The sequence below is a fragment of the Rhinatrema bivittatum genome, chromosome 8, assembly GCF_901001135.1.
Source record: "Rhinatrema bivittatum chromosome 8, aRhiBiv1.1, whole genome shotgun sequence".
NCBI lineage: Eukaryota > Metazoa > Chordata > Amphibia > Gymnophiona > Rhinatrematidae > Rhinatrema > Rhinatrema bivittatum.
Window position 1 is genome coordinate 46,018,377 of NC_042622.1, and position 15,563 is coordinate 46,033,939.

General features: G+C 44.7%; 1 protein-coding gene across 1 annotated transcript in view; it reads right to left on the reverse strand.

Moving 5' to 3' along the window:
* Nucleotides 1–1,709: 1,709 nt before the first annotated feature.
* Nucleotides 1,710–15,563, reverse strand: part of BPI (bactericidal permeability increasing protein) — a 120,738-nt gene continuing 106,884 nt past the window's right edge. The window contains exons 10-15 of the mRNA XM_029612869.1: nt 14,924–15,091; nt 11,300–11,367; nt 9,371–9,413; nt 8,271–8,334; nt 3,999–4,075; nt 1,710–2,142 (exon numbers count right to left, since the gene is read on the reverse strand). Coding sequence (XP_029468729.1) covers nt 2,104–2,142; nt 3,999–4,075; nt 8,271–8,334; nt 9,371–9,413; nt 11,300–11,367; nt 14,924–15,091 — 459 coding nt within the window. The 3' untranslated portion in view covers nt 1,710–2,103. The remainder of the gene's footprint in view (nt 2,143–3,998; nt 4,076–8,270; nt 8,335–9,370; nt 9,414–11,299; nt 11,368–14,923; nt 15,092–15,563) is intronic.

Below are 15,563 nucleotides of genomic sequence, written 5' to 3' on the forward strand. Positions count from 1 at the left end.
GAAAACCCGACTGGATAAAAGTGCCTACAGGAGAGGGCTGGGAAACACTGATATAGATCACAAACAGGTGAGTGCAAGACACAGGTAATGAAGAAGAATTATGCTCTCGTTCCATACCTGAGTCCCAGAGACTCAGGGAATTTGCATCAGTTTCCATGTTTCTGGGAAAACACTAAAACTTTTGAGCCTTTCTATTTTCAACTCCAAGCACGTTCCTTACTCAGTAAGCCTACAGGGAACAGAAGAGGGATGAATTGGGAGCAGACACTAAGTGGGGAGAAACTGGAGAGGAGCTGCAACACACACAACTCAGTCTGCAGCTATGGTTCCAGGACTTAGCACTCAGCTGAAGGAAGAGTGAGGGTGCACAAGTCAAGGAACCATGACATAGGGAATGGGAACAAAGAGAGTGCTAAGGTTAGGAAGAGAGGAAAGAGAAGAATGCTGGGGTCATCCCTGGAGGCAGAGCTGGACTGACAGTGAACTGGGCCCCTGGGCAATAAAGGTAATTGGCCCCTAACCACCCATCTGAGGTTAGGAGAGAGTGCTGTGGGCCCTTGGGCACTGCTCTATTGCACGAATAGTCAGTCCATCCCTGCCTAGAGAGGGGAAAAGTGATGGTGATGGGGGAGAGAAAATGTGGATTATTGGATGGTGGTGGTGGAAGAGAGAAAGTTGATAAGCATTATTTAGCTCCCTACTCCCAATCATCAGCAATCTCAGACTGACCACAACTCAAAAGTTCCCAGGTATATCACTGTCTCTCTCACTAGTCAGAAAGACAGAAGAGTGCAGAGACATTTTAAAGGGATCCGTTTATCTGAATTTATGCACAAGACCAAAGGATCTGCAGTTGTTAAGTGTGGCAGACCCTCCTGGTCTGGCCACTAGATGCCACTATCCTTACCCTTAACATCTTTTACAAAGGAGTCATCCATATCCCTTAGTCCCTCCCACCAGGAGGTTCTGGATTGGATGCCTCCGAGCTGTTTAGCTCATCCATTTTAATACACTGGGATTCAGTTAGAGAGAAGTCAGAGAGCAAGATATATTTTTCCCCCACTCTTGAGGGACCTCCCAGCTTCACCCAAAGGAGTTTCTTTTAGAAGTGACACCTCCCAGTGCACTCCCTGCCTGAGGGTCCTCCTCCTGTTTTGCAGAGATAGAGATTTTAGGACTGATACTCCTTTGGGGAGAAGGGGCTCTCTAGCAGAGCCCAAAGACTTGTGAGCCTACTCCAAACCCTAGGTAGGCAAGCACCAGTGATGGATCCTGCTGTGAGACATCGTGAGGGCAGAGAAGATATCAAGTTTGACTTTTAAAGTATGTTTTGAACCCACATAGTGTGGGGAGGATTTTGGATCTGCCCTTCCCAGTGGGATTTCAGTGCAAGAGTAATAACTTGATCCCACTGACGTTTCCTTAACAGAAGACCCCCAGAAAGATCAGATAATAAAGGATGAAAGAACATCCAAACTAAAGGAAGAAAGGACAAGATCAGGATATCCCATCCAGATTTCCAGCCAAGGAACCAGGACAGGCTGGGTGCCCAGGTTGAAGATGGCTAAAAGTAGGATTTTTCAGTAAAGTTGGGAAAACTTCCAATAGGATTCCCACGCAGCCGGTGGGAGAGTTATGTGCATTTAAAATCACCATGGACTCTACCCAGAGGTCTGGATTAAGGACATCAGGCAGATATAAACTCACACTTTTGGATATTGGACTTTAATTTATTATTACCAATCAGTAAAACTTTATTTTAACACACAGTCCTGATCCTGTCTGCTTATTACAGCCATTCACATCGTGGGAAGCAGAAAACGACTAGAAACACACTGGCGACCATTTCTAAGCGTCTGGGCCATAAGCGAGAGCTCCCCCCGCCCCCATAAAAAGAGCCCTCCCCCCAGGGATTAAGAGTTAGCGTGGGATGAATTGGTTAGCCGGAGCAGCCCCAGAAGAAATAAATCCTCCAGAAAAGGGGGTTACACAGGTGAGCAAGTAATGCAAACATGCACTATAGCACAATGAGTTCTTCTAAAGATGAACCTTTGCTTCCTTATCTCTGGTGTACCAGTGACAGAAAACATCTGCTGAAGTTCTTCATCCATAGTTGACATTCGCTCCGAGCTGCAGGAAATCCTAAAGCAAATGAATAATGTAATTATTTAACATGTGATTATACAAGTAGTAAATTCTTCCTGATGGATCTTCATCAGGAGCAAGAACTTCCTCTGAAAAGTCGTTTGTGATTCCACTATTTTAATTTAAGCCATACAGAGAGTGGTCAATATTCAAAAGGGTTTGTCTGGCTAATTTTTTAGTTAACTGGACAAACCTCAAGATTTGCAATTCCCGCTCCTCTCGCCGATGAACTTTTAACCTGGGTAAGTCGTTAGCTGGTTATAGTTTAGTCAGATTTAAAAAAAAGGCAGGGCAGAGTGGGGGGAATTTTGGGGGCGTGGCTAAACTTTCTCTGGCTACCACTGATATTCAGCGCTGGCCAGATAAACTTAGCTGAGTAAGTCTGGTTGGAAAAAATTGCTCTCCTAAAGATGCCTGGGCAACGTTAGCAGTGTATATTCAGTGGCAGACATCTGACTAAGTGCCACTGAATATCCGGGGGACTTTCCTGCTCACTGGCCCACTGGATGTTGATCTGAGAATGACCAACTAGAAGAAAGAAGTGAATGGGGAGACACAGTGCAAACATTCAAATAGCTAGCAGGCTTCAATTATGTCTATGATCACTGTTATCTGCCTAGGATTTTGGATAGAGCGGGATCTTCATTTTTTAAATACTTAATTAATAAAAAATATTTAAAAAAACAACAAACAAACAGTAAAAGAAGGTAGAATTTTCCATAGAACTGAAAACTCAAGGACAAGAGGCTGCAATATGAAGCTGAAGGGAGGAAGGCTGAAAATCAGGGTTGTCTTTAGGGGGAGGGCAAATTGGAGTGACCACTCTGGGTTCCCATGTATTGGCGGGGAAGGTACCCACGCCACTTCGGTAGCCTTGCCCCCTGACAGCAAAGTTCCTGCCCAGTGGCTGAAAGTACAGGCAGAGTGTGACATCTTTTCCGATGCAGCCATGGAGTTGGGGGGAAAAAAAAGGCAATACTCTCGCTCCCCTTCTGATGCAGTGCACGTAGGAACAAACTGCAAGCTGCGGGCTGCCAAGGACACGGAGGTAAGCAGCACTGCCCTGCCCCTCCCCCCACCACCTCTAATTCATGAAAGTTTCAGGGACTCCTCCACTCTTCCCCCCTCCCCCGACTCGCAAGTGGCAACAAAATATTAAAGGGGCCCCACACCAGTCAATTTTCCCTGGGCCCTGCACCCTCCCCTAGGCTTGCCCTCCTGAAAAGGTATGAGACACTTGAAACAAACTTCCAACAAATATGATATGAGCCAAAACAGGGGTGGAATTCTAGCACGCATAAGACAGGCACAAGGAGGGTGATTTTGAAAGGGAGTTCCATGACTAAAACAGTGCTTTATTCATGGAAGTGACTTGGTGTACATTGTCTGTGCAATATGTGGGTAAGATTATGTGTCTGGGTGCCATATCTACAGAAGTTTTCTGGGACTGAGAGGAGGACTTCCCGGGGGTGGAGCTGGGGAGGAGTTTAGACTTACATGCATGCTTTAGGATTTTCAAAAGTGTGGACGTACATTTCCTGTGCACAGATTAGCAGGTGCAACTGTGTGGGGCTGATTTTCGTGGGTTGATTTTCAAAGCAAACATATGCACCTCTTTGAAATTTGTTGTAACTTTATGTGCATATTTGTCACTTTCTTATATATGGGCTGTTAAAAAAATGACTCCCCTAATGACCATAGAGTTGGAGGGAAGGAGAATGTCATACACAGAATGAGTATGACCTATGACAACCCAGAAGGCAAGCATAAAAGCTCAGACTGGCTGGACCAAGTGTCCCTTTTCTGTCAGCATCTTCTCTCTTTCTACTTTTGCCAGAGGGAGAGTCACTCACCTGCTGAGGCTTTAGAATAAGATTAGTCAGCTCTATGTGATCTAGCACTGGAAGAGGGAACCCTTTTCCCAAGATATCTGCAAAACAAGATCATTAAAAGATAATATCTCATACACTTCAAAGATTGACGACATTTAGATTGATTTATTGCACCCAAATGAGTACATTCATGAAAAACATTCATATTAGTTCAAATACTAATGTTATCAGTTTAAAAACAAAACATCTGCAGTTCACTAGAATAAGGCTTTGGTTGGAGAAACATGTATGAAGACTTCCCTGTGGATCACCACCAGAGATTCTGGCCTAGTGGTTAGAAATGAGCAGTGTGCTGAAGGTGCTGGAGTGTGTCCGCCAGGAGGTGGAGGTTATTTTTAGTCACCAGATCACAAAAAGAAGATGTTGGAAGGCCTATTCCCAGATCTCTGGGCCTAGCCTAGGACTGTGACCCAACGATCGGGATCCAGCTTCTGCACTGAGCCAGGGTCTGGGCCCATACCCAGGCATTGGTGAGCAGGACCCAGCCTTGGCAAGGTCCCAGTGGTGGACCCAGCCCTGGCCTGGGCTTTGACAAACAGGACCTGGCCTCTGGCTGGGGCTGAGCCCCGCTGTCAGGCCTGGGCCTAGGCCCGGGCCTGGGAACAAAGCTTAGGTCTCTGCAAAAGAGACTCTGGACTTAGCATCAGACCTGAGCCTAAATCTTGGGTGTAGGCTTAGGCCTCAGCAACCAGGACCCAGCCTTGGGTCGAGTCCTATTGTCAGGCCTATGCCTGGAGCCATGCCCCAGGGATAGGACTAGGCCAAGGCCTGGTCTTGCCAGAGGCCCAGTTTTTTGCATTTTGGATTTTTTTTTAATGAATGACTATGAATACTAGAGATGTGAATCGTGTGATCGATCGTCTTAACGATCGATTTCGGCTGGGGGGGGAGGGAATCGGATCGTCGCGGTTTTGTTTTTTTAAATATCGTGTAAATCGTAAATCGGGGGAGGGCAGGAAAACCGGCACACTAAAACATCCCTAAAACCCACCCCGACCCTTTAAAATAAATCCCCCACCCTCCTGAACCCCCCCAAAATGCCTTAAATTACCTGGGGTCCAGAGGGGGGGTCCCGGTGTGATCTTTTACTCTCGGGCCTCCGGTGCGTTGTAGAAATGGCGCCGGCACTACCTTTGCCCTGTCATATGACAGGGCAAAGGTAGCGCCGGCGCCATTTTGTTTTTTGTCCCCCGACGTCAGGAGCGTAGGAGATCACTCCCGGACCCCCGCTGGACCCCCAGGGACTTTTGGCCAGCTTGGGGGGGCCTCCTGACCCCCACAAGACTTGCCAAAGGTTCAGCGGGGGTCCGGGAACGACCTCCTGCACTCGAATCGTGTTGCCGTACGGCCGGCACCATTTTGCCGTACGGCCATATTTTGCAAAATGGCGCCGGCCATATTGCCGTACGGCAAAATGGCGCCGGCCGTACGGCAAAACGATTCGAGTGCAGGAGGTCGTTCCCGGACCCCCGCTGGACTTTTGGCAAGTCTTGTGGGGGTCAGGAGGCCCCCCCAAGCTGGCCAAAAGTCCCTGGGGGTCCAGCGGGGGTCCGGGAGCGATCTCCTACGCTCCTGACGTCAGGGGACAAAAAACAAAATGGCGCCGGCGCTACCTTTGCCCTGTCATATGACAGGGCAAAGGACAAAATGGCGCCGGCCATACGGCGTATGGCCGGCGCCATTTTGTACAGCAAAACGACGTCAGGAGCGTAGGAGATCGCTCCCGGACCCCCGCTGGACTCCCAGGGACTTTTGACCAGCTTGGGGGGGCCTCCTGACCCCCACAAGACTTGCCAAAAGTCCAGCGGGGGTCCGGGAGCGATCTCCTACGCTCCTGACGTCGGGGGACAAAAAACAAAATGGCGCCGGCGCTACCTTTGCCCTGTCATATGACAGGGCAATGGTAGCGCCGGCGCCATTTCTACAACGCACCGGAGGCCTGAGAGTAAAAAATCACACCGGGACCCCCCCCTCTGGACCCCAGGTAATTTAAGGCATTTTGGGGGGGTTCGGGAGGGTGGGGGATTTATTTTAAAGGGTCGGGTGGGTTTTAGGGATGTTTTAGTGTGCCGGTTTTCCCGCCCTCCCCCTTCCCCTCCCCCTTCCCCCGATTTACGATTTTTGACGATAAATCGGGGGAATTCCTATTAAATATCGCCTCTAACGATTTTTGACGATTTAAAATATATCGGACGATATTTTAAATCGTCAAAAAACGATTCACATCCCTAATGAATATACATGAACATTTTCATGTACATTCATCTGAGGCCTATTTTTGGTTTATATCATTCATGTGAATTGAAAATGTCCACATTCTTTACGTATTTTGCATTTGTTCAAAACTATGATACATTGTATTTTTCTTACTCTTATTCTATTGTAAACCGGTGTGAAGGTTTTACTGATACAACGGTATATAAAAAAAAATAAACTAAACTAAACTAATGCACATCCCTAATGGCTACTTAACCATCTTTTGAATACAGCTGGTTACGTCTAAAATTATCAAGTTTAAGGTAGCCAGATAAGTTTATTTGAGGATATTCAGTGAGATGTTCAGCCCACTGAATATCCAGGTTAAGTTATCTGGCTAAATTTATATAGATAAGTTATCTGTTGTATGTTTTATTATATATTGGTCCCTTTGGCCTGGATTTATCAAAATGCGGTAAGTACCGCATGCGATAGCAAAAGGGGTGTGTTTTATGCTAATATAGCATTTATCGCTAATTACCTGTGCGGGGGGGGGGGGGGGGGGGGGAGAGAGAGAGAGAGAGAGACTGGCCATAATGTCATTCCCATAGGTAGGTATTTGCATCCCTATGGGAGGCCCTCCTAGTAACTCGAGGTGGGGTTTAGGTAAGATTGTAGGAGGTTAGGAGCCACTTTGACACTTTACGTGACACCTACGAACAGAACAGTGGTCTCGTGAAGATTTAATGACCTTTTGAGTGAGGAAACTCACTCCAAGATCAGATTTGGGCAATGTTCTCTCAACCTAGCTTGATGGACTCTCTACCTGGCCAGTCTCTCTCTCTTTCTCCCCACCCAAGGCTCTGGGCCCTTCAATTCCACTCAAATAGGCCATACGGGAGACATCGCAAAGGGCATGAAACCTTACCGCACGGTCATGGCAGCTATTGCACAGCCTAACACAATTCAAAGAGGTGTTGTTAAAATCGGCGTTACGGCTGTGCGATAGCTCTTCGCAGACTGGCTAACCCAGCCCACTCTCCGCCCCTAACTCCTCCTATTTTCGGAATTTGCATCGCACCATACAATATCATGCCATCGCATGCGTTAAACACATTTTCGTATGCGTTAACGGGGCTTTTTGCATGCGATAAGCCCTTAACGCATGCAAAAACGCCTTATCGCATTTTGTTAAATGACCCCCTTTATGAGTAAAAATAATATATTTTTGGATTTTCTTTCTGACAGCAACTGTTTTGAAGGCCAATTTTCAAAGCTATTTATATGTATACTTTTGCACTGCATGGAGTCATTCCCAGGGGTATATTTAGGTCAGGGAAATAAAATCACAAATTTCTACCTGCACAAAAAGCAGGTACAAATATATAAGGGTACTTTGTACCCACAGCAGTTTTCAAAATGAAAGCATGCGTGTAATTGCACTCTGAAACTTGGGGCAAAGTCCTCTGGTATAAGTACCCATGAACTGTGTCCAAAACAGACATTTTGAAAATTGCCCCTTGATGTTGTTGTATTGCATACACCTGACCAGCACTGGGGAAGGTGATATTAAGTGCCAACTTTCAGATTAAAGCTTGTCTACCAAATTTTTTTTGCACTTGTTAAATACTTGCAAAAAGGCTGCATATCAAATAATGCTGATGCCTATTATTCAGCTGAAAATGAAGTTTGACAGCTATGTGTTGCCCATTCATAGTCTTTAGCAAAATACCACTGCACTAATGGCACCCCAAATCTGAAATTATCTTTACCACATTTGGAAATTTTCTATGATCAAAATCTTTCATACCTTCCAGTATATTACTCTGATTTTTTTATCTTATTAGTATCATATAGAATTTTTAGCAATGCAAAAATAGCTATTTAGATGCATGTACAAATTATAATGGGGATCTTTTATCCCTTATCCACAGCTTATTTATGTCCAAATTTGCCTTGGATCATTGAAGAAGTACTATAATCGGGAATCAGTCCATATGGCAGGATTTCTTTAGCTAGTTTGATTTGACTGCTTACCATTAATTTGAGGCAGAAGGATGTGTGATACATAATAGTTCACAGCAATGTTCAGGAGAGACACCTGCGAAGAAGTGGAAGAAGAAATCAGAACTGCAACAAATGTACTGATTAACATTCTGTCTTTTAAGGAACATTACTCCATATTTACCCAGAGAAACTTTCACTGGTAGATCTTTCAAAGACAAAAACTGTCTTGGATAAGGAGTGATCTCGGAAAAGTATTTGCACCCTATGGCGGGCAGCTGGGATATATTGTTGGCAGCATGGACAGAAGCAACTAGGCAGGCTGGATGGGACAGCTGGTCTTTTTCTGCCATCTTCTACAATGTTGCTTTGAGGCCCGTATTCGGCAGGCTCGTGAGTGGTACCCAGATATTTAGCCGGATAAGACTGCCGCTGAATATACCCACCTAACATTATCTGGGTAAAGTTACTTGATTTCCCAACCAGATGTACCCAGCTTAAGTTCACCTGGGTAGCACTGAATAACTTTCAACCATGCCACCCTCCCCCTGCCTCCTTCTATACAGCTAAATTTTATCCGGGTAATGACTAACCCGGGGAAAATTCACCAGTGAGAAGAGCAGGACATTTGAAACTCAGGGTTTGTCTTGGTAACTCGAAAGGTTACCCTAAGCATCTTGAATATTGACCTCTGTGTTACCTTATGCTGTTTTGAGCTTGTTATCACAAGTCAACAAAGTCAAGGGGAGGAATGAGAGGAAACTCTCCAAGAAACGGGTGATGAAGCATAAACTAATAGAGGCTAAGCTTTCAATAATCTTCATTGACCTCTTCCTTTTCATTGATTGCTCTATCAAATGAGGACAGAGAACTAGGTCTGCCTGCTTTTGGTCTTATCTTTCTTTTTCCTTATTGCTAGGTCCAAAGTTGCCTCGTTAGTTGCTAGAAGGCACTACAAGCTCCTCAAGCAAGCTATGGGTGGAAAAGGAAGCTCTCTTGGTATCCTTGAGTGCCCAAACACATCACCTACACATGCACCCAGAGCACACAGCCATGTCAGATGAGATCTGAAACAAGGTCTGGGTCCCATAAAAAGCCAACTCTGCTGCAAAGCTTCTTGATAAAGAACTCACGGAGAATGGACCAACGTCAGAGTGCTTCAGTGTCAGCTGTAGCCTAAAGGAAAACAAGAGAAAGGCAGACTGAAAAGAGTTTCCTTTAAAGAGTCTAAGTCATTCAGGGTTTTTGTTTTTTTGAAGACAGAGAAGGTGGAAATGGAATTGCATAAAGGGATACAGTTGAAGTGACTGGAACTAAATCTTCTTTTACAATCAACAGGGAAACGGAGTCATTTGGATAGTTTCCAAAGAGAAAAATCTCATGAATATTTGTAAATACTGAAGCCATTTCTTGGCACAGCAGAACAGAGCTGAATAAATATTTCCCCTTAACTTTGACAAGGTTCAGAAGACCTTGTTGGCTATGACCCAAGGTATCACGGTCAGATCCATGTCAATTTGCTTGACTTTACTGAAAACAGAATTATATTACAGTATATTCTAAATTTATATGATCCCACTGTACAAGGGAACCTTTATTAATCACTTTCTTCTGCTGGTGCCCTCTTTTTCATGTGACTCATGAAACAACACTGATATAAATACAAAATGAGATTAATAAGAAGCTCTCTTCATCACTGCCTTAGACCATGTGAACAATTTTTTTTTAATTGCTTCTTTATGATTCGAGTACAATATTATAATATTATTCCACATTCTTAAAAAAAAACCAAACAAACCTGTATCAGTTCATTTGTTATAGGCTAGATGGGTGCATGAGATCTGAACCTCCTGCAAAATGGAGGTGGGGGTATTGGAGAAGGATGGGGCACTGACTCAGCTCAGATCAGTTGCATACTAAGGGGGGGGTGCGGTCCACCCTGGATGACAACCAGGAGGAGGGTGCCAGCCGGGAGGTCGGCGGCCACGAGCAGAGCCCATCCCACTCGCAGTAGAAGAAGAGGGAGGCCTCTGAGCTGTGAGCAGTGGAAGCAGCGGGTGACCGCCTAGAGTGCTATGGGTCTGGAGCTGGCAACTCTATAGCCTTTTCTTCTTTCCACCCCCTGCGGCCCAGAAGAGGAAGTGGTGGGTCCGTGCAGGCGTGAAGAAGAAAAGGTCATGCAGTGGTGGCCTGAAACAGGAGGAAGAGTAACAGCGCTGCCCCCCCACCCTCCCCATCGCAGATGCAGGAAGTAGAGCCACACCAACCCTGTGCCGCCTCCTTCAGCCCCCGTCTGTCGCAGGGGCTGAAGGAGGAAGCTGCTGCTGTTGTGCTTATGATGGGGAGCAGGGTAGGAAGTGAGAGAGTGCTTGTGTCTATGTGTGTGTGTGAGAGCATGTCTGTGTGTGTCTAGGAGAGTCTGTGTGTTAGAGCATGTCTGTGTGTGTCTAGGAGAGTCTGTGTGTTAGAGCATGTCTGTGTGTGTGTGTTTATGGGAGTGAGAGTTCATGTTTGTGTGTGAGAGAGGGATCTGTGTGTAGGGGTGTGTATGCGAGCGAGAAATGGAGGGAGCCTGTGTGCAGGGGGGGTGTGAAAGTGTGTGCAAGAGAGAGAGGGAGCCTGTGTGAGGGAGAGGGGAACCAGAGATCACTGAGGAGGGGGATGGAGACATGGGGTGGGAGGTGCCAAAGGAATTATCCACCCCAGGTGCCAAATACTTTAGTTATGTCACCTAATAATCAATCATAACATTTCCTCCATTTTTTTTTTTAGAATCTCACATTTTCACAGCAGGCAAATAAAAAATATACAAAAGACCGAAAGGATGGTGGACATTAGGAAGAAGACTTCTGACAGAGGAGGTAGGAACCAAAACAGTGGCCGAATTCAAATCGGATTGTGAGAGACACAAAGAGACTTTAGTGGCAATAGAACAGAAGGAGAAAACCACAAATTGAGTAGGATCTGTGGCAGTGCAATAGGGCAGGCACAAATGGGCAGACTGGATGAACCAGGTAGTTCTTACCTGTTGACATCTTCTATTTTTTTTTATGACTACGTACCTGCTGAGTGTCAGGCTTCCTGTAATCCTTGTAGAGTTCACTGCAATCTTAGCTGAAACTTCAGTGGTCTAGGGATAACCAGGAGAGAGATAAGTGCCCACCAGTACTCTGGATTTCAGAATATGGTATTTTAAAAAGCCTCATTTAAAATCAATTTGAGTCTTTTACTAAACAATAGCATTGAAATATGCATTAAGCACAAGGCAAGGGAAATCAGTTCTGTATAACTATGATGCGTTGGTAGTAGTTCCTGCATAGAAAAAGGAACTTGCACTTTAAAAGCAGCATTTCTTTTCCTTGTTTGAGAATAATAGGGGTGAGAAATGAAGATGGCTTATGTATAGGACTACATGCCCCAGAATTCCTTGCTGTCTGACCTTGGCAGAGAGCCAGCATGGATGAATCTACATTAGGAGGGGCTGGCAACATCCCAATGGCAGTAGCAGAAAGGAGAGTAGGAGGGCAGGCAGTGTGGCAGACTCCAATAGCTCCCCTCCAGCCCCAGCTATGGAGGAGGAGTCTTAAACTGACTGGACAAATTACCACTAAAAGTTAAGTTAAATGCTATAATTACACAGGAAAAGTCTATCTTACTTTAATTACTGAATAGTGAATACTGACTTGTGATCTGTGCCCAATTCTTTTGACAAATTATGTTGACGTGCAAAAGAACATGGAGGTTAAATTTAGCTATGTAACATTGATAAGTTTATATATGTGGGAGTTTTGTGTTTCCTTGGTAAGGGATATACTGTGACTCCATAGTCTAAACTTTCAGTGAACAGAGTGCTAAGTGTAACAAGGGTTTAAAGCCTCAGCAGGGTTTTCAAAAGTAGAACTAAGCTCCTTAAAAGAATAAAGATGCATAGTGGGAAAGCACTGACATTGTTCTTGTTTTTTATTTTCCTCTTAGTTAATTATCCCTGAAAGAAGCTTATAGCTAGATTTATCAAACTGCTGTAACTATCACATGCAGTAGAAAAAGGGGTGTGTTTATTTCCTACTTAATTGCAATGTGTGCTACATTAGTGCTTTGCATAGGTATTACCCATTTCACCACTGGGGGGGGAGAGAGAGTGAGAGAAAGAAAGAGAGAAAGAGAAAGAGAGAGAGAGAGCGAGCGAGAGAGAGCGAGAGAGAGAGAGAGGTGGCACAACAGTAAGCAGGTATTTATGCTACTATAGGAGGCCCACCTAGTAACTTGCGGTGAGGTTTAGGTAGTAGTGTAGGGGTTAGGGGCCACTTTTACTTGCAGACTGAGTTGTACGAACAGAACAGTACACCCTTGTGAAGATTTTATGTCCTTCAGAGTGAAGAAACTCACACAAAGAGTCCATCAAGCTAGGTTGAGAGAACATTGTACAAATCTCATCTTTGTGTGAGTTTCCTCCCTCCAAAGGTCATCAAATCTTCACAAGAGTGTACTGTTTTGTTCATACGTCTCAGTCTGCAAGTAAAGGTGGCCCTTAACTATTACCTAACCCTCACCTCGAGTTACTAGGTGGGCCTCCTATAGTAGCATAAATAGCTGCTTACTATAATACCACCCCAGAGTCTCTCTATCTCCCTCCCTCCCTCTCCCTCTATATTGCTCCCATATCTCTGTCCCGTCCCCCCCCCAGCCTAAAAATGCCCAAAATGGAGTTTTCAAAACAATTGCATTATGGGCATATCACACAGGTAAAAAAGGCATATTTATTTTCTGTGTTAAAACTGTGTAACATTGGGCCAGATTTTAATATCTACGCACGAGTGTAGATTTGTGCGAGCAACCCGGCACGCACAAATCTACGCCCGATTTTATAACATGCAGCACAAGTTATAAAATCCGGGGTCAGCGTGTGCAAGGGGGTGCACAAGTTTGCATCTTGCGCGTGCCGTGCCCTAGGGGAACCCCGATGGCTTTCCCTGTGAGGGAACTTTCCTTCTGCCCCCACCTTCCCCTCCCTTCCCCTACCTAACTCGACCCCCAGCCCTACCTAAAACCTCCCCTAACTTTTATTTAGCAAGTTGTGCCTGCTTCAGGGCAGGTGTAGGTTGTGCGTGCCGGCCAAGATCCGGTGCGCGATCCCTCGGCCTAGTGGCTCTAGAGAGACCTCTGGCCATGCACCCTCCCCGGACCACCCACGTCCTGCTCCTTTTTTCAAGCCCCAGGACATACGCTCATCCCAGGGCTTGCGCACATCGCCAGGCCTATGCAAAATAGGCTTGGCGAGCGTAACCTTCCTGTGTGCGTAAATCCAGTTGGATTTACACGCGTAGGGCTTTTAAAATTTGCCCTATTGTGCATTATAGCTTTGCAAAGCCAGCCCACATTTTCAGAAATCCTGCCCCGAACTCCTCCCCAATCCCACTCGCTTTAAAAATTTGCATTGCACCATGCGATATGGTGCTTATCGTGTGCGTTAACGCATTAACATGTTTTTCGCATGCGAAAATGCCATAACACCATTTGATAAATGACCCTGTTAGTTTGTTTCACAAACAGATTCAGACTGGTAGGCAATTGCCTGCTAGAAAAACTATGTGTTTAGACTTAGAGTATTGCTCTAAAGTGTTTGAAACTAATGGGGACTTATCAATGAGTAGTTTACTAAAAGAAATTGTATGTTCAGTCCAAGGGTATTGCTTCAGAGTGTTTTCAGTTAACAGAACCTTCTTAATTGGCAGTCTGTTAAAAGAAACTGCATGTTTGGAGTACGTGTACTGATTAGAGTGCCTGCAGCTAATGGAGTTTTCTTAATTATCTGATAGGGAAAGCTGTATAATGTGTTAAAAGTACTGCTGAACAGGAACTCCGACTACTAGAGTTATTAAGGGGATCTGTATGTTGGGTTCAGGAGTACTATTCTAGAGGGTTTGCAGTTTACACAGAATTATTAATTAATTGGCCATTAGAAGAAACTTGCAGGTTTGATTAAAAAAATAGATGGGAGTAAGCCCATTTGTGAAACCTTAAACTGTGAATGCTGTTGCTGAATTAATGGAAGCTGTCTGTAATAAGCTTTAATGGTTCTTTCAGCTGTTAACTTTGTCTTAGGCTCTAAGAAGTGTTAAGTCCTGCACTGAAGCTAATTAAAGTTTAAACCCCTAAACTCGGATGTTTTGGGTTGGAATCTTATCCTTGTTTTCTAACTAAAGAAGAAGGGAAATAAAGCTGTGTTCTAGTATATTTGAGTGGTTGTGTGATGCTTGGAGAAAAACAGGTGTTAATAAAGGATTTAGAATTGTAGCGTTTTAAGCTTCATCCTTTTAAACTTTATGGGTGTGAAGTGGCTGGCTGAAGTGGTAGGAATCCAGAGAAGAAGCATCCTAAAGGTATACCCTGGGTTGGGACAAAGAAGTAGCTCAGGATATGATTGATTGACTGCTCTTACTCCCAACATATTGTCTGACCCACTAGTCACTATAACTCTCTTGCACAGAAGTAAGCCTACTACCGTGCCCCCTAGTGGATCAGATGCAGGCATATCGCTACAATAATTTAATTATAAAATGACTAAGAGAAGTAACTTTCAGAAAAGATAGGTTTTTAGTGAACAAAGAGGAAGCAGAATCATTTCTACTTGATTTCTCTCTCTATATATAATGAGTTAGCAAACTTCAAATATACACCAGACTGACCACATCGAGAAGGAAGAGAGGAGCCAGGGAGGAGTTGGGCAGAACAGCAAATGCCTGGATATCCAGGGCAGGAGTGACAGTCAAGTTTCCCGGGGTGATGTTCAAAAATGGAGCAGAAGGAGTTGACATCATCATCTTCATCAGCATGTTTGGGTACATCTTCTCTACCTGAAATCAGCACAGGAGAAAAGTAGCAATAATGTCACAAAATTCAAATTCAGAAAGTGAAATTCAACAATTCTTTGGAGAGAGAGTTAAATTTTAACTTACACACTGCTACTGCATTTCTAGGATTCTTTAATAAAAATCATTCTCAGAAAGAGAAGGCAATATATGTCATGAGAGAAAGAAAGAGGATAAAAGCAAAGATTAGAAGAGAAATAGAAATAATAGAAATGAAACAAAATATAAAAATATCTAATGGAAAAAGGACAAGTAGGTATGGCCCCAGAAACTCAGTAGCAAAGCTGTGCACTGCCATTTGGGTCTGATTCCTGGGCCAGGGCTCGGCTGCCTCATGCTGGGGATTCTGAGGAGGCAGTATTCATAGTCCCTGAGGGAAAGGATTCCCAGTCATTCCTCAATTCCAACAGCTAGTGCCCCAAATCAGATTCCATGTTACTAGGTTCCAGAAAGAACC